The 23,989-nt window shown below is 41.5% G+C and overlaps 1 protein-coding gene and 1 long non-coding RNA gene across 7 annotated transcripts in view; one reads left to right on the top strand and one right to left on the bottom strand.

The window, feature by feature from the left end:
- Positions 1-5,955, top strand: part of LOC307212975 — a 39,708-nt gene extending 33,753 nt beyond the window's left edge. Inside the window, exons 4-5 of the long non-coding RNA XR_013837318.1 lie at positions 4,998-5,096; positions 5,819-5,955. This is a non-coding gene — a long non-coding RNA (uncharacterized lncRNA). The remainder of the gene's footprint in view (positions 1-4,997; positions 5,097-5,818) is intronic.
- HMGN3 (high mobility group nucleosomal binding domain 3) overlaps positions 1-23,184 on the bottom strand; it is a 36,246-nt gene extending 13,062 nt beyond the window's left edge. For 4 of the 6 annotated variants that reach the window (XM_079970597.1, XM_079970600.1, XM_079970601.1 and 1 more), the window contains exons 1-2: positions 5,165-5,226; positions 4,975-5,032 (exon numbers count right to left, since the gene is read on the bottom strand). In XM_079970597.1, coding sequence (XP_079826723.1) covers positions 4,975-5,032; positions 5,165-5,211 — 105 coding nt within the window. In that variant the 5' untranslated portion in view covers positions 5,212-5,226. Of the gene's footprint in view, positions 1-4,974; positions 5,033-5,164; positions 5,227-22,248; positions 22,281-22,834 lie in introns of those variants that run through there. The other 2 variants (XM_079970598.1, XM_079970599.1) reach the window with 2 other exon arrangements.
- Positions 23,185-23,989: the final 805 nt, after the last annotated feature.

Raw genomic sequence — 23,989 nt, 5'->3', positions numbered from 1 at the left:
GCACATCACTCTTTAAAACTGATATGCTCCAGACCCTGAAATGCTTTGGGCCATCAGGGAAAATATAATGTAAATTAAAATTAAAATGGCTTCAGAAGAAGACTCAGCGGCAGCTTCAAGTAGAACAACCATTCAATTACGCATGTACAGTATTCCAGTTTATTTTACAAGTCACTGTAGAAGAGAAGTGAAGAGAGAAGTAATGAAAACAAGTAATCAATAGAATCATTTTGAGAAAGGAGCTGAGGGAGCAATAGGCAGCTCAGACACATGCATGTACAACAGTTGATTTCTCACTGCTTGATTACTCAACCTGAGCGAGCCTGTAAAAATGAAAGCAAACAACGTCTCTTATTAGTGAAGCCATGAAATGAGACTGACGTTGCCTGGTCTTTGCACACTTCTTGTGCAGACATAAAATGCCATGGAGTTTAGTGGGACTTATTCCAGCTTAGCATGCATAACATAAACAGGTTTCCTACCATGGTTTCTCTAGCTAAAGCAACAGTTTTCAACCTTGCCCACTTTTCAGTATCATGAGCCTACCGCAGAGGCTTATTTTGTTTAACTGAACCCCAAACACCAAGGTTTGTTTATCATCTAACAAGAACTGAGCATGCCACGGCAGTTACAAGTATGGATCACAAGCAGTAAAATTCTTAAACCAGCATATATTTCGATTCTGGTGGATGGCCCAGTGATTTTTTTTAAAAAAATCATTTTTTATTTGCAAATTTAACAAGGAAAGAAAACAAAAGGGGGAAAATGAACTTCAGCGGAGATGACGCATACTACAAGACAGACTTGCCCAGTGATCTGGAATTGCATGTTTCAGGAAAATATAGGCCTGTGGGTTTTGTTTTCCAAATCATGGCTTTTAAAAATAATAAAAATACCTGTGATTTTACTGTGTACAGTCTTTTACAATGTTTGTAAGCTGCCACTGGGGTAGCTATATTGAAAAGAATGCAACACAAATAAATAATAAAATAAAAAGATAATCAAAGCCTACATTTTTAGAATTTACCAGTGTGTTCTGGTTTGTTTAAAGGTTTTGATGGATAAAATGAAATTTCAGAGGCAAAACCTTAACAAGAGAGAGAGAGAGAAAAGAAGGAGTCCCAAATCTGGAATTATTTTAGATTATTAGATGTCAGGCAGGGAAAACAAAACTGAAATTAATTCACAGACACCAGTATCATATTATTATTCAACTGTTTAGAAAAAGTGCCTGGGATATTATCCTGTCCCGTGGTAAGTATCCTATGTGCTTTCCCTCAAAAATGGTCTCCGATCAGCCACATCAGTAAATAGGGCAGATGTGATCAGTTACTTCATGGAGTAGCTATGTTTGCACTTACTAGGGCGGGAGGTGAACTTAGCTGTTCACAGCTCCTGCCATCTTTATTTTACAAGCAATCACACCTTGACCTTCCAAATCAGCCAGTAGTCTAAATCTCAGACTTCCACAAAGGATCTTAAGGTAGCATATAGTTCATCCACACAAGAATCCTATGAAGGGGCCAAGATCACTGTTCGAGAAGTTTCACATCTTAATTTCACATCCCAACACTATACCACACTGGCTCTCTTGAGCCAATGTTAAAAATACATTATTCTACAGATGTCATCATACAAACAACTCTAAACTTTATACAAAATACTTCCAAGTAAGTATGCAAAGGAACGAAAATTTACACTGCAGTCTTGTGACCATAAGGGTAAGAACAAACCCTTCAAGAAAAAAGATTTCCTTTAAAAAAAAAAAAGTTCTGCTATATAGACTGTAATGATATATAGACTGTAACAGTTTAAACTGCTTAAAGATCTACTGTATTAATATATTACTCTTGATGGAAACCGCAAAAGAAACAAAATGTGCAAAAGCCCCTTGTATAGAATTAATGCCCAATTTCTTCAAGGTTAATAACTTAGTAATAGAGAGAGAGAGTGAAAGTTAGGAGATTTGTGCTCCAAAATGCATGTTAATAAAAAGCCTTAGTAATAATAAAAGCTTCATCATAAGCTGTGGTGAATATTGTATTGTGGCAAACATTTGGTGTAAATGCCAAAAGTTGAGGGGCATGAGTGGAAGGAGGTGAAGGGTGAAATTGGATTCTCTAAGACACTCTTATCTAATTGTAAATTATTCTTTTGCAGAATCTCCTGAATTTAAATGCAGTGTTGCTATGAGCTGGTGACGAGACAAAATGTATTGATAAGCCTTGCCTTATTAACTGCTTCAATTACCATTACTGCTGACTGAAGGGGAAAAATATTCCCAAACCAGGCCAATAGCTCAGCAAGAGCTCTGAAATTGTAGGTGTGGAAAAATGATTTTTAAAATGCAATTGGCATGGCTGCTCTCATCCTCTCCAACACAGAGAAAGACACAACAGAACTGAGAGAATATTTTGGACTTCTGGCTCCTACAGTTCTAAGCATGCATCTAGTTTTCCTTTCCTCCTTTTGTTCCCTTTTAACTGCAAAATGAAAATGCCTCTTATAATACTATCCAAGGCATGCCTACTCAGAAGTAAGTTCCCTGGGGCTCACTCCTAGAGAAGCAGGATCAAAATGGCAGCCTTAATGTATATTCTGACCAAATATATTTTGTAAACTCGATACAGTATGTTGTCCTCGTTTTGTTGAAGCTGTGATTACTCGTATCTGCTTTTTCAAAAGTTATTTATATAGTAGTACAGTATTAGCAAACAGATTTCCCCACCATCTGAAACATGAAAAATTGGACGTTTTCATAAAGATTTCTGAGTTGTTGTGCGCAATTAAAAATCCTGCACCTACTTTGGTCCGCATTTCTAGGGAATTCTTTCCTAAGCACCACACTTCACAAAAATAGACAGGCAGACAGACAGACAGACAGTCTAACACAGGTAGTAGAGATTTCTCCTAATAACAGAGTAACATGTGAATAGGGCTTCTATCTAGCCTATGAAATACCTTTAACAAGTCCATAAATTTATTCTAAGCTTCTAAAGTAGGCATCAGAATTACATATGTATCTAATATATGTATATTATGGGGTGGGGATTGTTTAAATGTTCGCCCCTGAATTTTGACTAGCACCTCTGGGCATGTCAAATAAAGCATAATTATTTTTTTAAGAAACTAGGAGTTTTCTCAAACCACACATTCAGTTTTCAGAGTGGGATGATAGATCAAAAGCACTACCACAATACTCTGTATTTCAAAAAACCAATGGGAATCTCACTAGTTTGGTTTGCTGATATACTGGCTATTGCTCTCCATGGGACATAAAAATTCTGCAATCACAGAAAGCCCAGGCAAACTCAAACTGCTTTTTACTTACTATGGACATTCTTCTTAAAACAACCCATGAAAATTACAAATAACAATGCTACTATGTGACTTTTAAACATCAGGAAGGTTTTAAAAAGTATTAAAATAGAACAACTACAAGCATTCCATACATTCTGAAATATTCAATGTATGTATCTTGTATATAGGTATGTTTAAAATTCAGGTCTACTTGTATATGGAATGAATCTTTCATCAATTACCTAATCAGCATTAATACAAGCCCTCTTTTTCAATGTATAAAAACTACATGCTTGCATGGGCTCAATAGAATTTTCACGTTTTAAATTTAAACAGCAGCCTTTATCATATCCTGTGATTTGAACTGGATGGTTTTTTTCTGATGCGCCCTAAATATTTACAGTGTGATCTGCTTTAACATGTTTGATTTATTTTGGGGAAGGATTAAAAAAACAAAAAACTCTCCAAGTAGCAGGTATATAAACAGTAAGCAGTATTTGATTCAAGAATAAAGAATGCACACTTAAATGTAGCTTAAGTGTAATATGTAAACAGCAGGATATGCTTCCATTCCATTTTAGCAATGTTAACAATTTTAGGTTTGGTGCTAATCTGACCTACACAGCCAATTAGGTAAATTTACAGTATTAATTTGAGTTTGGTTTAGTATATGCACTTGTTTGTACCTCTATCTAAAAATCAATAAAGCATGTTATGTGCTCCCTAACACACTACCTAAGAAAAATATCCAGAAAATCATCAGTTACAACTTTAGAACTTACACAATATTGCCATTGCTACTAACTGTTGATGGAACGAATAATCTTCTTGAAATGGATTTCTTTCGGTGGAAAAATAAGGGACTGGAATGGAAAGTTTTCTCCCCCACGTCATTGGTCTGTTTCGAAACACCCAGATCTTGATTTAGCTAAAAAGCTACTTGTGGCCACGTCCTCCCCTGGCTCAGCGTGGCTCCCATGTCACTCCATCACTGCCAATCTCCTGCTACCACCTGCCAAAGGTGCAGGTGGGCAGGAGATCCATTGGCGAGAGCCAACGGAAGGCCTCAAAAAAACAGGGCATTCTCAGGGTGGGGCTGAGCCGGCTGTGGATCTGCTGGCTGCCAAGCTGGTCTCACCGCCATCATGTGACAGCATCAGACCTGATCAGATCAGTGCCCCTGCCCCTTTGGCTGAGGACACTATGAGCAGCAGAGATGTGGCCATGCTGGAAAGCCCAGCCAGCACAAGGATCCCACCCTTAGTCAGTACAAATGTTTCCCAGAGAAGTGCTTCTTCTCTGGCATGAACCATTGCCATTTAATTTCTTTTCAAAGTCCTTTAGAGCATATGTAGGCCAAAACACCTCTCTAGACTACCACCTTTTGTATTTGTACCTTATTCTAGTACAGTGGTACCTCGGTTTACGAACTTAATCTGTTCCGGAAATATGTTCTTAAACCAAAACCTAATGAGGCCTCCCACCGCCGGTGCCCTTCCACCATTCAGATTTTGTTCTTAGACCAAGGTAAAGTTCACAAACCAGGACACTACTTCCAGTTTTGTGGAGTTCGTAAACCAAATAGTTCGTAAAAGGGCTGTTCTTAAACCGAGGTACCAGTGTAGTTTGAGAGTTTTGAGTTGCAACCTGCATCTTCATACTAAATGTGCATACCGTAATAAAATGTGCTTCCACAGCTATGTAGATGCTTCCATTAAATATGTAATGACATCTAAGAGAAGAAAATATGAGTATGAGACCATGGACAGCAGCCTGCCCTGCACCGTAAGAAGCAGGTAAGTGAGGAAACCCACTAATCCAGCCCTTTCTTCCTTGGTCCTGAACACTACCACCAAGAAGATACCTTATTCCCTGATTGCTTCCACATATCAGGATGTTCACCGCTGACATTTATTTAGCGGCCTAGCCATTTCTCTGGGTAGCATGGCCTGGCTAGGAGGCATGGGGCGAATAGTAAGGTGGCTCACACATAAAGTGAGCCAGTTTTTAGTAACAATTTGAACAATTTGAACAATTTTAGTAACCAAAAGAGCAAATTAAAAAAAATATCAGGAGTGGCTTGCCAAGTTAAGCAGGGCCCCAAACCTGACACCAATGCTGGGAGGCGACTGCTGCAGCTCTGCCCCACTAGGCGAGCCACTCCTGAAATATAAAAGAAGAAAACACATCCAGATAAACCTAGTTTATATTGTTTCCTTACTCAAGTCATTAGTTCTCTCAGTTCAGCTTCTGGATTCTAGGTTTCCTGCATCCCTCCTCTCCATCCTGCCTTCTTTTCTCTGATTTTAGCTTTCTCGTTTCTTCAAACAAAGGTCAAACGATACTTATCAGCTTCACTTATATACATGATTTCCGCTCCCTATTCCAATGTCTTGGCCAATCAGAAGGGCAGCCGAGTTCTCTGTGGGTTTCTCGCTCCCACAATTTCTTTGCTTTCTTTCCCAGCCCCCTCTTTCTATTTTACTGTTTCATTTCACTCTTAATTTTCCTTTTCTAGGGCTGAAAATTTGACCCTCCTGCAAAGAGCAAACTAACTAAAAGAAACCATTTTACAATCAAGAACAAAGCACACAAAATGGCTGAAACAGTTTCACTCCTTCACAGAGAAGATTTAAATTCTAAAAATATGCACTGGAAGCAGAATGATAATTTTCTAATCCTTAAGAGGGTAATGTCAACATCATGAAGTGACACTTTCCTGAAATGAGAGTGAACTAGGCACTAATGCTTAATACACTGCCAGTCCCATCTTACGCACAGTAACTCAGAAGCAAGGCCCACAGAGTTCAATAAAGTGAGGCCTTGGCCTTGAAGAGTCCAAGAGCAGAAAAACAGTGGGCAATGTGAGTCAAGTTTCTTGTTTACGTCAATACAATCTATCTATCTGTGTGTGTGTCACACAAAGGAATGTATGTGCAATTCACAGCCTTCGCTGAAATAAACTGGGCCACATTTCTGGATGTAGAAACTCCACATTTGAGGCAGAGCTCCAACAGCTGCAGGAAATTTTTGGATCATGGCGACATAGCCACATGACTTGAAGACATCAAAACACACGCAGGTTCATACACACCGGTCTAAAAAACAAAAACCTCCAGGCACATCAACACCAAGCAAAAAACCTGACACTATGGATTTTATTGAGATAAATCGCTGCTTGCTCCAAATCACTTCTGTGAGCAAAACTGAACTACCCATCCATCTCTTTCCCCACCCCAAAATCTACACCAGAGAGTTGGGAGGGGGGTCCCCAGGGCAGATTTGGGAGCACACCGGGGGAAAGAAAGTAAATGGAAATTCCACTGTGCTTGCAGAATTCACTCTGTGCACACAAAGGATTTGTTTGAATTTCGAGCATCTTCCCAATCCTGATATACAGGCTGATCCTAGTTACAGTGGTGCCCCGCAAGATGAACGCCTCGCAAGACGGAAAACCCGCTAGACGAAAGGGTTTTCCGTTTTGGAGGTGCTTCGCAAAACAAATTTCCCTATGGGCTTGCTTCGCAAGACGAAATGTCTTGCGAGTTTTTCCGACTTTTTTTTCCTCGCCCCCCCCCTTTTTCTAAGCCGCTAAGCCGCTTATCCGCTAAGCTGATAAGCCGCTAAAAGCCGCTAAGCCGCTAATAGCGCTAATCCGCTAAGCCGTCAATGGGCTTGCTTCACAAGACGAAAAAACCGCTAGACGAAGGTAATCGCGGAACGGATTCTTTTCGTCTTGCGAGGCACCACTGTATTAGCTTATTAGTTAGAAGTCAGTCCCATTAACTTCAATGGAGCTTGCTCTTCAGTAGAATATGGATTGTAGCCATACACAGTTTTAACCCCTTTTTTAAAAAAACACACAAAAAAACAAAACACAACCCTTTAAATCTTTGCTGTATTTCTACAGCCAAAATTATCTATTCAAAATTACTCCATGAATTATTCATCAAAAGAACAGAGAACAGCAACAACAACAAAAACCTACTGAGGGGAGCGAGGGGGATTTAGTTTTGTTTCAATTAGTTTGTTTATTTGTTATAGTGTTTCTATGTATGTTTGCTAAGTGAAGTATAAAAGTGTACTGCAACTGTATCAGTGTACTGTACTTTATCCTGCTTTTATATTTATTCTCAAAAGCCTAATAAAAATTATTATTAAAAAAGAGCGTGCACACCCTCACACACGATTGATTGCAGGACACAGAAGAAACCCCTGTGCCTCCTCTGCACTGTACCTGATCCATCTTTGCCCTTGGAATCTAGCCTGGTAAATTCAAGAGATCCGGTAATGGACACAGGACCAACACTTTTGAAACTCAGAAGCATAGAATAGCAAAGTTGGAAGGGAGCTCGAAGGTCATCTATTCCAACCTCCTGCGATGCAGGAATCTTTGCCCATAGGTGGGCTCAAACTCACGACTCTGAGATCCAGAGTCTCAAGCTCTACCAACCGAGCCAACTCTGAGAGCCAACGTAGTGTAGTGTTGAACTAGGACCTGGGAGAATAGGGTTCAAATCCCCCACATGGTCATGAAGCTCATTGGGAAACCTTGGGGCAGTCACTCACTCTCAGCCTGCAGGGGGTTGGTCTAGATGACCCCAAGACCCTTTCCAGAGAAATAAACAACTACTTGACTTTTAGAAAACATCTGAAGGCAGCCCTGTTTAGGGAAGTTTTTAGTGTTTGATGTATTTATTGTGGTTTTAATATTCTATTGGGAGCTGGCCAGAGTGGCTGGGGAAACCCAGCCAGATGGGCGGGGTATAAATATTATTATTATTATTATTATTATTATTATTATTATTAATGATCCCAATCTACAATTCTATGATTCTATCTCACAGGGTTGCTGCTGTATGCTGCCTTAAGCTCCTTGGGAGGAAATGTGGGCTATGAAAATAATAAATAAAATATAAAATAATATAAATAAATTTGAAACAGGTATAATTTGTGCACAACAACCAGCAGTACACCACTCAATACCCAGCCTCCAAGGTCTATTTACAGCAAGGAAAGAGAACCTGTGTAGCCCTCCAAATATTGTTGGACTCCCAATTCCCATCAATACCAACCAGCATGACCAGTAGTCAGAGATAATGCAAGTTGTAGCATAACCATAGATTCCCAAACTCAGACTTACAGGCACCAAAAGGCCTCAAATGCTTGTCCTCAGGTTCTAGGTGATGATCAAAGTGATTGCTCTTTATCAAAATATATGCATTTGGTTTGATGCATTTTCTGTTAGACAGACAATATATTTAAATTAGGGCTGCAACCCAGTTAAATATTTTTAATAATAAGCTGTATGTGTTTAATTGATTAATATATCTACCAGTTAAATGTGCATATAGGTACAAACATTAAGTTAGACGGGAGCAAAGGGCTTCTCCACACATGGAAGGGCTTTTTCATATTTAGTGCAAGATCCTTTTATGAGAAAAAGACGACTAAAAACCAGAGGTGTGTTTCCATTTGTAAACGACATTTCACAATGTGCTTGTACAACAGTTCACAAAACAACACCTCTGTCTGCTCGCCTCTACCTGAATCCAACCTAGTATTTCTGAAACATGACAGGGGCACATTTTCTATGTTTTTTGATAATGCACACACATGCAATAGCTGGCATCATTGAAAAGAAGGCATTCCTCTTGTACGTGTGAAAAGAGAGAATCCCTCTTTTAAGACAGTGCTTACTACTGCAGTTTTTACCAACACTTGCATTAAAAACTTCTGCTGCCCTGATTAATAAAGAGGCACCATTTTAATGAACAGAGAATTACATATTGTTGATTTTCAAATAAAATGCAGCTTCAGATCTCAGCCTCACAGCCTAGATCCTCAGAACATGCTTCAAAAGTTTCACTGTAATCTATGGGTTCAGACAAAGTTAGTCAAGCTTGGGTTCCACTGAACTTAATCAGGCATTAGTCAGAATTTAACTCAAATCCCATTGATTTTAACAAGAACCAGGTTCAAATAACTTTAGCCTGGATCCAACCCCATGCAATTCAGTCCTGGGTAACTAAACTGTGGTCCAAGAATAAGAATGTAAATCGTAGGATATTTCAATTACCAACAGTCTTCTTTTACATTTGTACAAACTGTTCTGGGAGTACAGAGCTTATCAACGAAATTGATCCATTTGAGTCTAACATTCTTACTGATCTGCTGAAAACCTATTTGCAATCTCATCTCTGATTCAATCTTTCTTTTTTTTTAAAAAAAAAAAAAAACCACCTGTGTGTGTATATATGGATTATGAACACTTGCTTATTTTAAATTGGGAACTGCTATCTAGTGAACATTATTGTTTACTGTACCTGGCAAAAAGCTGAAGATTTCTGTATTGATTTATTGGCCTGCATAGCCTTGACAGGTACCTGTCATTACAAACCAGCAGATTTAGTATAGAGAAGGATATGAAGTTAGTATGCTTTTGCTTCCTGGGCCAAGGCTACCTACACACTGGTTTCCTTGCAGAGAGTAGCACAGAACACGAGGCGACATACCAGAGGTTACAAATGAACACAGTACAGCAAACGAATTTTTGTGAAAGCTTATCTGAAGCTCCTGAGTGGGCACACACTGCTTTATCTTTTACTTTTGCTTCCATGTCTATAAAATTTAAACACTACCATTAGAATTGTGGTCTTCTTTTAAAAAAAAAAAGGAAACGTCCCACCATTTTTGGTAGGTTTTTAAGGACTGCCCAGGGGTAGGTGGATGCAAAACTGCTGGATATTCAATGGCAGAGGTGTACGTTATGATAGCACTGCTTGACTGGATTACAAAACAAGCAGCACACTTAGAAGCTGACTCTGGAAAGGTGATTTCCAATGTTGCAGAGTACAGAACATCTCCCCCCCCCCCTAATCATTGCACCTTTATTATTTTGTACCATTGTTTATTTTATTTTAATTTTTTTTTATTCAAAGTTATGAGAAGACATATTATCCAAAAACATATCCTTATTCCCCCCCGCCATTTTTCCTCCCTCCCCCCTCCCCCAGAGTACAGAACATCTTGAGGTGTATAGCGGAATGCCAGGTCGTGAATATTTTTAATACATTTTATTTATCTATTTTGTAAAGCAGCAGGGAGTTGGGCTTCAGAAGTCACCCAGCTTTAGTGACATTCCACTTCTACTTATAGTAATCTCCAGCTCCCCATCTGAGCAATTTGTTTTACATAAGTGCTCTTTTTTGATCTAGCCCTAAAAAGCTCAGCTATCAGGCAATTTACCGTTTGTCAACAGCAATATCACCAATAAAATACCTCAGTGGAGGCGAGGACAGAAGGCCCACACAACCGCTTCAATCTGCAGAGCTGGTGCTATTATAGGTGCCACATAATACTTGTTCTGCATTTGTAAGAATTCAAACTTCCAGTGCGGAAACACTCAAACTTTGGAACTCCCTGCCTACTAACATCAGGCAGGCGCCTTCACTGTAGAGTGGTACCTCAGGTTACATACGCTTCAGGTTACATACGCTTCAGGTTACATACGCTTCAGGTTACAGACTCTGCTAACCCAGAAATAGTGCTTCAGGTTAAGAACTTTGCTTCAGGATGAAAACAGAAATCGTGCTCCGGCAGCGTGGTGGCAGCAGGAGGCCCCATTAGCTAAAGTGGTGCTTCAGGTTAAGAACAGTTTCAGGTTAAGAACGGACCTCCGGAACAAATTAAGTACTTAACCCGAGGTACCACTGTACTCTTTTTGGGCGGCTCTTAAAAACATTTTTGGTTAAACAATCCTACCCAGATATGTAGAATGTTTCTATGTGTTTTAATGTGTTGTTAGCTTTTTTTTTTTATAATATTTATTAAATTTTAGTTTAACAATAAAATACATAGATAATAACACAATCTTTTCCAAAATCCACATTTCATATTCATCTTTGGACTTCCTCACAACCCTTGTTCCTGCTTTCTAAACTCATAAATTTTACCAGCAAATTATTAACTTGGTTTAATTCATATAATATAATTTTTCAATATTAATATCTCAAATTTTAAGATTTAACATACTCTTATTAAAACTTAATTATAAAATGTTACTTATCCAAGATTTATCTTTTCATCTTCCAATTAAATTTAAATTTATATTCTTTATAACTAGTTTGTTGAAGCCATGTTTTTGCTAATCTTACATCTTTCTTAACAATCATACAATTTACAATATTTTTGTAGATAATCCTTGAATTTCTTCCAATCTTCCTCCACCAGTTCTTCTCCCAGGTCTCGGATTCTGCCAGTCATCTCCGCCAGTTCCATATAGTCTATCAGTTGCATCTGCCATTCTTCCAGTGTGGGTAATTCTTGAGTTTTCCAGCTTTTAGCGATGAGTATCCTTGCTGCTGTTGTAGCGTACATAAAAAAGGTTCGATCCTTCTTTTGCACACTCTGACCAACAATGCCCAAGAGAAAGGCCTCTGGTTTCTTAAGGAAGGTATACTTAAATACCTTTTTCAGTTCATTATAAATCATTTCCCAGAAAACCTTCACTCTAGGGCAAGTCCACCAGAGGTGAAAGAATGTTCCTTCAGCTTCTTTACACTTCCAACATTTATTATCAGACACATGGTATATCTTTGCAAGCTTGACTGGGGTCATGTACCACCTGTATATCATTTTCATAATATTTTCTTTCAAGGCATTACATGCCGTAAATCTCAAACCTGTGGTCCATAACTTTTCCCAGTCAGCAAACATGATGTTGTACCCTATGTCCTGTGCCCATTTTATCATAGCTGATTTGACCGTTTCATCCTGTGTATTCCATTTTAACAGCAAATTATACATTCTTGAAAGTATCTTAGAGCTGGGTTCTAACAATTCTGTTTCTAACTTTGATTTTTCCACCTGGAATCCTACCTTTTTGTCCAACTTAAAGACTTCTTTAATCTGAGCATAATGTAGCCAGTCTCGCACTTTATCTTTTATTTTCTCCATACTCTGCAACCTCCAGTTATCTCCATCTTTTTCTATTATTTCCCAATATTTCGGCCATTTGGCCTCCATATTGAGTTTTTTCAAGGCCTTAGCCTCCATTGGTGATAACCACCTTGGGGTCTTGTTTTCCAATAAGTCTTTATATTTCAACCAGACATTAAATACTGCTTTTCTGACAACATGGTTCTTGAAATTCTTATGTATTTTAGCCTTGTCATACCACAGATATGCATGCCACCCAAACACATTGTTGAATCCTTCCAAATCTAAAACATCAGTGTTCTCAAGAAGTAGCCAGTCTTTCAACCAGCAGAAAGCTGCTGATTCATAATACAACTTTAAGTCTGGCAGGGCAAAGCCCCCTCTTTCTTTAGCATCAGTTAATATCTTAAACTTAATTCTGGGCTTTTTGCCCTGCCAGACAAATTTTGAAATATCTCTCTGCCACCTCCCAAAACACTCCATTTTGTCCACAATCTGCAAAGTTTGAAACAAAAACAACATTTTTTGCAATACATTCATCTTAATAGCAGCAATACGTCCTGTCAAGGAAAGTTTCAATCTTGACCAAACATCTAGATCCCTTTTAATTTCAGACCAACATTTTTCATAATTATCTTTAAATAAGTTCCTGTTCTTCGCTGTTATGTTTACCCCTAGGTATCTTACTTTTTTAACCACATTTAATTCTGTCTCTTTCTGAAACCTTTCTGATTCTGAAGAAGTCAAATTTTTTTCTAAAACCTTGGTTTTTTGCTTATTAAGTTTAAATCCCGCCACTCGACCAAACTCATAAATCAATTGCAATACCCTTTTGGTACTAGGCTCTGGCTCCTGTAGGGTCAAAACTAGGTCATCTGCAAATGCTTTCAGTTTATATTGTTTCGCTCCGACCTGGATACCTTCCACCAACCGGTCTCCTCTGATCATATTCAAGAGCACTTCTAGGACCGATATAAATAACAAAGGGGATATAGGGCAACCTTGTCGTGTTCCTTTTTCAATTCTAATCTCTTCTGTCACCACATTGTTGACTATCAATTTTGCCTTTTGCTCTGAATAAATTGCCTCTATCCCATTGTAAAACCCCCGCCCCACTCCCATTCCTTCCAAATTTTTCTTCATAAACTTCCAGGAGATATTGTCAAAGGCCTTCTCCGCGTCTATAAATATCAAAACTGCTTTTGTATTGTTTGCTTGCAAGAGTTCCAAAATATCAATAATGTTCCTCGTGTTTGCAAACAAATGTCTACCTGGGAGAAAGCCTGCCTGGTCCTTGTGAATTACTTCATTTAAAACTTTTTTAAATCTACTTGCTAAAATGTCTGCAAATATTTTGTAATCCACATTTAGGAGGGAGATGGGGCGGTAGTTCTTAAGTTGTGTCTTTTCAGTTTCTAGTTTGGGTATCAATGTGATGAAAGCTTCTTTCCACGACTCCGGTGCCTTCTTCCCCTCCATAATTTCATTGCAAACCTCTATTAATGGATGTATCAAATAGTCTTTCAATGTCTTATAATATTTGGAGGTAAGCCCACCTGGCCCTGGAGACTTGCCCAGTTGCATGTTCTGAATGGCCTCCTCGATCTCTAATTGTGTTATTTTATAATTCAGGATTGTTCTGTTCCGCAGAGACAACTTTGGTAAACCATTCTTCTTTAGAAACTGTTCTATCTCTGATTCATTTTGCGGCCCTTGAGTGTATAGTTGTTTGAAATATCTCTGGAAGCGCTTTCTGATTTCCACTGGGTTCTGAATATTTCTTCCCTCAATTTCTAAACTTGTTACTGTGTTCAGCTTTTGTCTCTTTTTCAGCTGCCATGCTAGCAGCTTTCCACATTTGTTTGCCGATTCAAAGGATCTTTGTTTCATTAACTTAACTTTCCATTCCACTTCCTGGTTTATCAGTTTTGAATATTGTGCTTGATAATGTTTGATTTCTCTTACTATCTCCTTTGATTTCGGTCTCGATCTTAACTTCTTCTCACCTTCTTTAATTTTCTCCAGAATCTTATCTTTCTTATCATTCTGTACTTTTTTCTTAATAGTATTCTGTTGTATCAGAAACCCCCTCATGACCGCCTTACTTGCGTCCCAGACAGTTCTTTTTTCCACCGTAGTGTTCAGGTTTATCTCAAAATAGTCCTTCAAAGCTTTTTGGGCCTTTTTAATAATGTCCTGATCTCTAAACAAATTGTCATTCATTCTCCATCTAAAGGAGCCGGTTGGAATTAATCTCATATCCATCTTCACCGCATTATGGTCGGAGCAAGTCTTTGGGCAGATTTCCACTTTTTTTATCTTGGGTGCCAGGCCTCTGGTTATCCAAATTTGGTCGATTCTTGTCCATGTCAGTTGGGCTTCAGAAAAGAATGTTCCTTCTCTTCCTAGAGGGTTCTTTGTTCTCCAAATGTCAATCAAGTCCATGTTGTCAGTCATTTCAAAGAATGATTTCGGTAGTCTGCCGTCTTTTGTCACGTTTTGACTATGTGACTTGTCCATGTTGGTTGATACCACTCCATTCATATCTCCCATCATGATGATGTTATCATAGTCCAGATAGTCCAGCATAATCTCATGCAGCTTCTTGTAAAATTCCGATTTTCCCTCATTTGGCGCATAAATTCCTAATAACAAAAACTTTTCTCCTTGGGTCTGGATCTCAATTGCCAAAATTCGTCCTTATTCATCTTTAAATAAAAATTTTGGTGACAGGCTCTCTTTTACATATATCACCACCCCTCTTTTCTTTACTCGATGAAATAAATTCTTGGCCTAATCTTTTATTTATTAACACTTTTCTATGTAGCCTAGTCACATGTGTTTCTTGCAAGCAAATAATGTCCAATTGTTCTTTTTTCAAAATATGAAATATCCTTCTCCTTTTTTCCGGAACGTTGGCGCCATTTATGTTCCAGCTCAGAAGTTGCAGAGACATCCTGGTAAAATCTGTTATTGTTCTGGTGGTGGTATCTTTTTATCCTGGTCTACAGACCCCGAAGGTGTAGGTGTAGGTACAAGCTGTAATCCAGCCCCTGAGGGTCTTTCAATTCCTTTCTGAAGGTCCTCTCCGTAGGTATTCAAAAATTTGTCTCTGTCTTCAGCTGTTTTAATTTTCACCTTCTTCCCCCTGAACGTAAAAGATAGTCCTTGTGGAAATTCCCACCTAAAGATAATCAAGTTGCTCCTCAAGAGCTTGACTACTTCAAGGTAGGTGGATCTAAGATCCAAAAGTTGTTTAGAAATGTCCTTGTAAATCTCTGCTCTTTTGTCCAAAATTTCAAGTGACTTTCCGTAGTGTAGTCCTAGTATTTTGTCCCTTTCCTCCTTGGATCTCAGGGTAATCAAACAATCTCTGGGCTTGTCCTTCCTTATAAATTTCCCAAGCCTGAAAGCAGTCACAATTTTAAAGTCCTTTTCTTCCTCCAAAGGCCACCACTTGGAAAATTCTTTTGTTAAAAACTCAGTTAAGTTCCCTTGCTCATGTTCAAGTTCTGGTATAAACCTCAATTTTAAATTATTTTCCCTGGCCCGAAGTTCAATCATAGACAGATAGGCCTGTTGTTCCCCAACCTGCTTGCGGAGTGGTCTCACCTCCTGCTCCAATACCGCAGTTTTCTGGATGGCTTCCTCTGCCAATTTCCGATTTTCTACCGTGGATTCAGATAAGTTGCTAATTGCTTGCGCGTTCAAAGTGACTTGTTCAGTTAACTTATTAACAGATTCTCTGGTCTGGTCAATCTTTTGACGTTTGTTCATCCACCTTTTTATCTAGGCCTTCCAATTTTTCAAGTATTTTGTCTAATACTGAAGCAGTTCCACCTGCTGCCATATCTTCACCCAACAGCTGCTCACTTTCTTCTAGTTCCAAAACATCAGGGACCGATAATCTACGCGGCTGGGAAAGTAAATTCAAAGTTGTTTGCTTTTTTCCTCTACCCACTCTTGTTTGTCTCCCAGTACCGCTCATTCCTCTTCTGTCTACGAGTCAAGGTCAAACTGAGTATGTTCTCATGGGAATCCACAAGCCCATAAGATAAACAACCAAATAGGAGGAAAGGAAACCAAAAGGGAAGTCACGTATAGTTGTAAATCCAAAAATCCTCTAGGGGGAGCCCACTTGTATTGTAGGGAAGGAGTCAAATTAGTTAATATCAATTATTAAAATTTTCCAAACTTCAATACTTTAAAAAGAATGTCCAAGCAGCCTTTAATTTCTTAGAAAACCTTCAGCAGTTATATTTGGCAGAGTTGGTCTCAATATATAACAATGTCTCATTAAGTGCAGAATGTAACAGTTCAAAGCAACAGTTCCATTTAGGCTCAGCTAATACTGGCTCCAGCAACAAAATATCAAACTCTTGCAATCTGACAGTTCTGGTGTCTAGGCAGTCCGACCGCCTGGGATTTTTTGTCAATTTGTAAATCCAACAGTGGAGGTATCACACAGTTCATGAATTAAAATAAGACTTTAAAAAGTTAAGTCCTGAAGTAGCTTAAATAGATGTAAGAGTTGATTATTTTTTGACACCTCTTCAAAGGCTCCAGACATCAAAGCCTTTGCTTTAGATCTTAGGCAGTGGCAAGAGATGGACTTCCTGGTTACGTCTCTCGCTTTTAGCCGAATTAACAGAAATTTTGGTCCCGAACCTTGTCTTTTCTTATCTTACTCACGAGTTGTTGGTTTCAAGCCGAATGATTCCAGGAAAAGAGGACAGCGCTCGCCGACAGCAGCTACGTGGCTTCACTCCGCAGAAAGAGCGATTGACTCACAGCACCGCGCTTACCCTTCCACGTTCCGGGACCTCTTACGGGGTCCCTTCTGCGTTTCGGGGGGCGCTCCTGGTGCCCGCCGAGTCCCACGGCCACAGGCTTACGCTACCTGTGGTTTCCCGATGTGGGTCTCCGCTGCGCCGTAGCGGATGACCCGTTCCTGCGGAGCTCCCTCTTCCCGGTTAGGAGAGAGCAGCCATTGCCGGACGCGCCGCCTCCGGAAGTCTAATGTGTTGTTAGCTTGTGCAGATTTTAATTATCATTTGAATGCTTAAACTAATTGTTTTTAATTATTTTTTCTGATAATTTCATTGTTTTATTCTTTTTGTAAACCACTCTGAGGTTTCTTTTTACAAACAAGAGGTATATAAATTGTATGAAATAAACGAATGAAGCCAAAGTGAAGAGGTCTGCTTTCAAAGTGGAAGAGAAGGGCCACAGTCCTTTTTCAGTCACTGGTTTTATACTGCAGACTCTATTTTTCAGGGATGTCCCTGATTTAGAGAAGCCATCCCAGTTCCTGATTTAACCCTGGAATGTCCCACTTTTCCTTAGGATGTCCCTATTTTCATTGGCGAAATGTTGGAGTGTATGGAATTATCTGACCCCCTAAGCCGTCTGAAGGCAATCCAGTATAGGGCAGTTTTTAAAATGTTTAATGTTCTGTTGTGTTTTTATATATGTTGGAAGCTGCCCAGAGCAGCTAGGGCAGACCATTAAGATGCGTGGGGTATAAACAGTAAAATCATTATGGAATAGGATGTTCCCATTTTCATCGGAGAAACGTTGGAGGGTGTGCATACTGTTCACTAAACAAGGCTGTGTACACATTACCTACCAGCTTATAATGCAGCTAGGTTGTTCTTTTTCTCTATTCAGATCAAAGCTGGTTTAGGGGAGAACCCATCAAAAGGCAGTACAGTGGTATCTCAGGTTAAGTACTTAATTCGTTCCGGAGGTCCGTTCTTAACCTGAAACTGTTCTTAACCTGAAGCACCACTTTAGCTAATGGGGCCTCCTGCTGCTGCTGCACCGCCGGAGCACAATTTCTGTTCTCATCCTGATGTGGTGTAGTAGTTAAGAGCGGTAGACTCAAAACCTGGGGAACCGGGTTCGCGTCTCCGCTCCTCCACATGCAGCTGCTGGGTGACCTTGGGCCAGTCACACTTCTCTGAAGTCTCTCAGCCCCACTCACCTCACAGAGTGTTTGTTGTGGGGGAGGAAGGGAAAGGAGAATGTTAGCCGCTTTGAGACTCCTGAAGGGGAGTGAAAGGCGGGATATCAAATCCAAACTCTTCTTCTCTTAACCTGAGGTACTATTTCTGGGTTAGAGGAGTCTGTAACCTGAAGCGTATGTAACCTGAAGCATATGTAACCAGAAGTACTACTGTACAAACACCAGGATAGATACAGATTGTGGCTAAAGCCCTGTGCAAGCTACTTCCCAGACTACTAGTGAGAAGGCACAAGGAGGAAAGTAAACTGCAGTGTGCATGCAGTCTAAGTTCCATTTTACATGCACATGCAAGTTGCAATTCTAGTGACACCCAATTCTTTATTTCCCCATCAGGAACTCCTCCATCCTAGATGCTGCCCAACAGAGAACGTGTGTGGTTTTCAATCTTTCTGGAATGAAAAATCTGAAGGTCTGAAATCTGTTTTTACTATTTTCTCTGGTTTAGAATAATCTCTTCTTTATTTGTTATTTATAGCATGATGAATGACTATAGTATCATGAATGCTTTTTCTATATTTACAATAACATGTTTGTTTGTTTTTAAGTGGCAGACGGGGATCTGCTTACTCACATGATTCTATGATTCTATAATAATTTGATCTGGCTTCAGGATGTAACTCCAAGAGAGCGTGGTCAGAGAGTTGGATGGACAGAGACAGAAAGTAAACTAGTGGGTGAGTGGTTGGAAATCAGGGATTGCCCCCTCAATGTAACTGTTGTACAGCAGATAGGGGAAACCTGCAGTGCCAACAAGCATGGCCAGGGATCAGTCCAACAACATCTGAAGAGCTACTGGTTCCCATACATGCAAAACGGGATTGCTCTGTTCACTATAAAGATCCAATATTACATCAGGAGCTGATATTTTCAGGTTGAAAACCCTAAAAACAATTCAATGTGCTTGCTTTACTAGTGAAACCTTCCCTCCGCCAACCTCTTATTTAAAGGTAACATTACAATGACTGAGGGGGTTGTAAAGAAAATGTTTTAAAAAGAAAATGGTCTAACAACAAATCATTAAAAGCTGTAACAATGGGTGGAGCTGAGTTTAAAGAACCACAGAGCATCTGAAACCAGTGGCTTGCTCACACATAATGCTGATCTGAAGCCATGGTTTGTTGTTGGGCTTACACAAACATCCATTTCTTTTAACCATGGCTTGGCATTATATGTAAACCAAGCACCCTTCCTTAACCATGGTTTGCTTGACCACCCTTCCCCAGAAGCTCACTAAACTACAAGAGCATGAAGCAAGAGCTGGTGGAAATCAGAGCAAACTTTAGAGAAACAAACCATAGCTTGTTTTTCTCTAGAACAACTCATAGTTAGCTCACTGTCTGTCCAAAACACAGCTTAGTATTATGTACAAATCAGGTCACTGTCTGACTTAAAGCTGCATTTGCATTTACTGTCACCTAACCAGACCTGCAAAGGCAAAGCGTTAAAAACAAATTTCACTTTTATGTATAGCAAATTATTTCCACAGTGCTGCTGTTAAGAGTTGTGTTTGGGGCAGTAATTTATGTTCCTACTTTACAGAATGACCAAGTTCCCCAGTTACTACAATTCTGAAGAAAGTAAAGTAAAACCCACTTGGGTCCACCATAAGACCACCAAGTCCTGTGTCCAAAACAGCATAACCGCATCCCTCTAGCTTAACATGGCACATGACAAGATTTCTTTACTGGTCAATGCAAAACACTACTCATATAGCTTCACAGTAAACCTCAAAAGGTTGCCCTCTTCGAGTCTTGGTGACGGCACATTTGTTCTGAGCATTATACAGTAGTACCTCGGGTTAAGTACTTAATTCATTCCGGAGGTCCGTTCTTAACCTGAAACTGTTCTTAACCTGAAGCACCACTTTAGCTAATGGGGCCTCCTGCTGCCGCTGCACTGCCGGAGCACGATTTCTGTTCTTATCCTGAAGCAAAGTTCTTAACCTGAAGCACTATTTCTGGGTTAGTGAAGTCTGTAACCTGAAGTGTATGTAACCTGAAGCGTATGTAACCCGAGGTACCACTGCATATGAAAGGGTTTGGGGGGAAACAAATGTTCTAGTGCAGTATTGGGCTATAAATCCCATGCTAAAACTCTGGTTTACTTAGTGCTAATTCAGTATTTTCAGTACAGCAGCAGACATGTGAAAGCCTAACTGGAAGAGCTTAGAGCGCTGACCATTCACTGTATTATAGTTCAGTAATTGATAGATTTCTTTCTGCACAAATACTTTGTGTTTGAATCTTCCAGTCCACTGATGGCTAAAACTTCAAAATATATCTAAATGCCATTTGAATTGAAACCCCGAGCTCTATAGAGTTTCATACTTTTCTTGATAATATGGTTATCTGCATTCTGTACAGTCGTACCTCAGAATTCAAACGCCTTGCGAGTCGAACGTTGTGGCTCCTGAACACTGCAAACCTGGAAGTGAGTGTTCCGGTTTGTGAACGTTCTTTGGAACCCAAACGTCTGACGCAGCTTCCGTGGCTTCTGATTGGCTGCAGGAGCTTCCTGCAGTCAATTGGAAGCTGTGCCTTGGTTTCCGAACATTTTGGAAGTTGAATGGACTTCCGGAATGGATTCCAAGGTATTACAGAGTGAAATCAAAAGAGGTGGTTGAGAAGGAAAGGACACAAGCTGTTAAGATACAAGAAAAGGCACCCGAAGCCAGGTGTATTGGTTTTACTTTGTCAAATTTGGATTTATTCTTCCTCTTGTCAAAACCGCACAGCATGTTTTATTTCAATGTTTTAAACAACTTGCTGACCTTAGAAAGCCATTGGCACCTTTTATTCAGATATTAACTTCTACAGAACCTCTGTAGAAATTCCATTTCTATGTAGAGAAAGCCGCTCTTTTGTGGCACTGCAAACTCCCAACTCCCATCAGAGCCAGCTGGCATGGCCAATGGTTGAGGTGCTGGGAATTGCAGTATCAGGAGTGCCACAGATTCCCTATCCCTGGACTATTTTGTTGTTGTTTTGGTTACACATGGTTTTGGTTACACATGCAAACTCCTCAGCATTTATCCCATGAAGTTCCCAGCCCCAAATTTCTTCAGGGCACCATTTTGGGGGAAACAATAGAGTCATACCTCAGGGTGAACACGTTCGAGTTGCGCTCCGTAGTAACAGAGGGCATTACTTCCAGGTTTTGCCGCTTGCACATGCGCAGACGCTCAAAATGACGTCATGCACATGCGCAGACGTGCTGTCGCTAGTTATGTTTGCTTCTAGATGCGAATGGGGCTCTGGAACGGATCCCATTCGTATCCAGAGGTACCACTGTATATCTTCACGCTCTTTTTAAAAAAGGTGCCGGTACTCACCATGAAGTTGTTACAGTAAGTGCCACACTTTTAGCATTTAACTTTTGGGGAGCAGGGGGTACCCTTGAGTACCCCCGGAGGAAAAAAGCACTGCGTCTGACCATTTCAGCCCTGCCTTGCTGGCTTCTGGGTGAAATGCAAAACCAACTCCCTGCCAGAAACAAGCGCATCGAGAGATAGGGAAGGAACATACCACCAAATCCAAGCGTACAGGGGGAGGCACGAGATCTGAATTTGGGGAGGGAGGGGAGTGCAGTGCAGGGGGCGCAGGAATTCCCCAACAGCTGCAGGAGAAGGAAACGAGGAATGGGCAGCGGAGGTGGGAAACTCTCCGAGGCCAAGCGGCGCATCGGCGGAGAGGCCTCCCTCTCGGCTCCCCTCCCTCCCCTCCGAGGGTGCCGAGCTCCTCCCCGCCGTCCAGAGCGCTCTCCCTGGGTGCTCTTTGGAAACTCTCCGTTGTTATTGCCGCCTTCGTATGCGAGCAGATCCCCGGCAGCCTGTGCTGCCCAAGGCCGTCGATGCCGCCTCCTGTCCTGATTGACACCGGAGTTGGTACATACGGGGTCTGTCACGGGAGGCGAGGAGAAGGGTGTCGTTTGGTCTAAATATGGCTTTTCTGGTCTGCCCCCTCCCCGTCTCTCCATGTTACCTTGGCGCCACCACCATCATCAAGGCTGCAAGGGAGACAAGAGGCAGGCGCAAGGCGGGGGCGCAGGTCCCGGAAGGGGGAGGGAAGGGGGAGATGCACACAAACACACACACAATAACAACACACAGAGGCAGTTTGCACAGCCTCCCGCTTGGAGTTTGTCAGCAGCCAACTCTTCCCCGGCGGAGAAAGGAGCGGCGGCAGCGCTGCAGCCGCGACGGTGCGCCAGCGAGCGCGCAAGAGTTGTGTCTGCAAAAGCAGCTCCGGGGACAACTAGGGAAGGACGGAGCGAGGAGTCCATACGGCTGGTTGTATCACACAAACACACACGCCATTAAAACGTGCAAGACGTCGAAGGCCACACGCACATGTCACACTACAGAGATTTCCAACAAGCCTTCTCTTGCAACAGGCGCTTCCAGCAACAACAGCAGCAGCAACGCTGAAGTCGTGCACGACCCGCGCGGCCTCCCGGAACCACGCAAATGCCGCGCGTTGCCAAAGGCTGCGTTTTCTTTTTATTGTGCGTTTCTTTCCCCTCGCCCTGCCTCCCTCTAACTCAGACCTGGAGGCGACCTCCACGCACCTTTCTTTTCGGCATGATGTCCCTTCTGCGGGCCGCCGAAGGGAAGCGACGAAGACGCGGCTGCCGCTATTGCTCGCTCGCTGCTGCTGCTGCTGCTGCTGCTATGACTGCCACCGCCGCTGCACAAGCGCAGATCTCGCGTCCTCCTCCGGCGGTGCCTTACGAAATGTCCCCGATCCGCGGCGGCCCCGACGAGCAGCGGTGGCAGCAGCAGCGGCAGCAGCCTGGGCGCTCTCGGCGGAGCCTTCCTGGGGGCGCAAGCGGCGGCCTCCACCCGCTGCCACTAGCGACCGCCCGCCTCGTCCGGAGAGCGAAAGAGAAGCGCGCGCATGTGTGTGTGTGTTGGGGGGGGGATTTGCACAATTCTGGATCGCGATTGGCTCCCCCGTTCGATAGCCCCCCCCCTCCGCCGCAGACGACTAGCGAGGGGAAGGCCTTGCGGTTCAGATGCAGGGCACGCAGGGGCGAGGCGGGATCCTGCCATTGGCCAGCCGGCGGCGCGCGGAGGCTTCCTTCCCAAAGGAAGGTCGGAAGGAGAAAGGCGGATCGCCCTGTCTCCATTTACCCCGAGTGCAGCGGGGAGAGGAGGGTTGCTTCTTTCGCCACCCTTCCGCGTTAGCCACAACCGGCTTCCCCCCTCCAAAGATCCTGACATGTTCTTCTACCTCATCGTTGTTGCCATAATGTTGATATCGAGACCATACCCTCCAGTGAAAATAGGGACATCCTAAGGAAAAGCGGGACATTTCGCAATCAAATCAGAAACCGGGACGTTTTCAGTAAATCCGGGACTGTTCCTGGAAAATAGGGACACTTGGAGGGTATTATTATTATTATTATACCGAGTTAGTGTGTAATAATGCTGTAGCCTACGAAATATGGTTGGCAATAAATCCCTGCAGCCCTGATCTATTCGTCTCTGATGCTTTTATTTTAATTTTACGCACCGGATTGCTTCCCTCTTGAGAGCAAATGTCGGTTGTCCTCTTCAGGCCATGCACTTCAAGGGAATTTCAAATTACGATATTGTTTGTTTCTGCTGCCTGCTCCGGAGGAAGCTGCTAGCTTCATTAAAAATGGCCGGCATATAATCTGAGAGATTTTAACAGTCAGTTGAAGGGATTAATGCAGGAAAACCATCAGGTCATGGATTTG

This window comes from Podarcis cretensis (genome assembly GCF_951804945.1).
Source record: "Podarcis cretensis genome assembly, chromosome: 3".
Classification (NCBI taxonomy): domain Eukaryota; kingdom Metazoa; phylum Chordata; class Lepidosauria; order Squamata; family Lacertidae; genus Podarcis; species Podarcis cretensis.
Note: the sequence above shows the minus strand (reverse complement) of the source record. Positions and strands in the feature narration are given on the sequence as shown.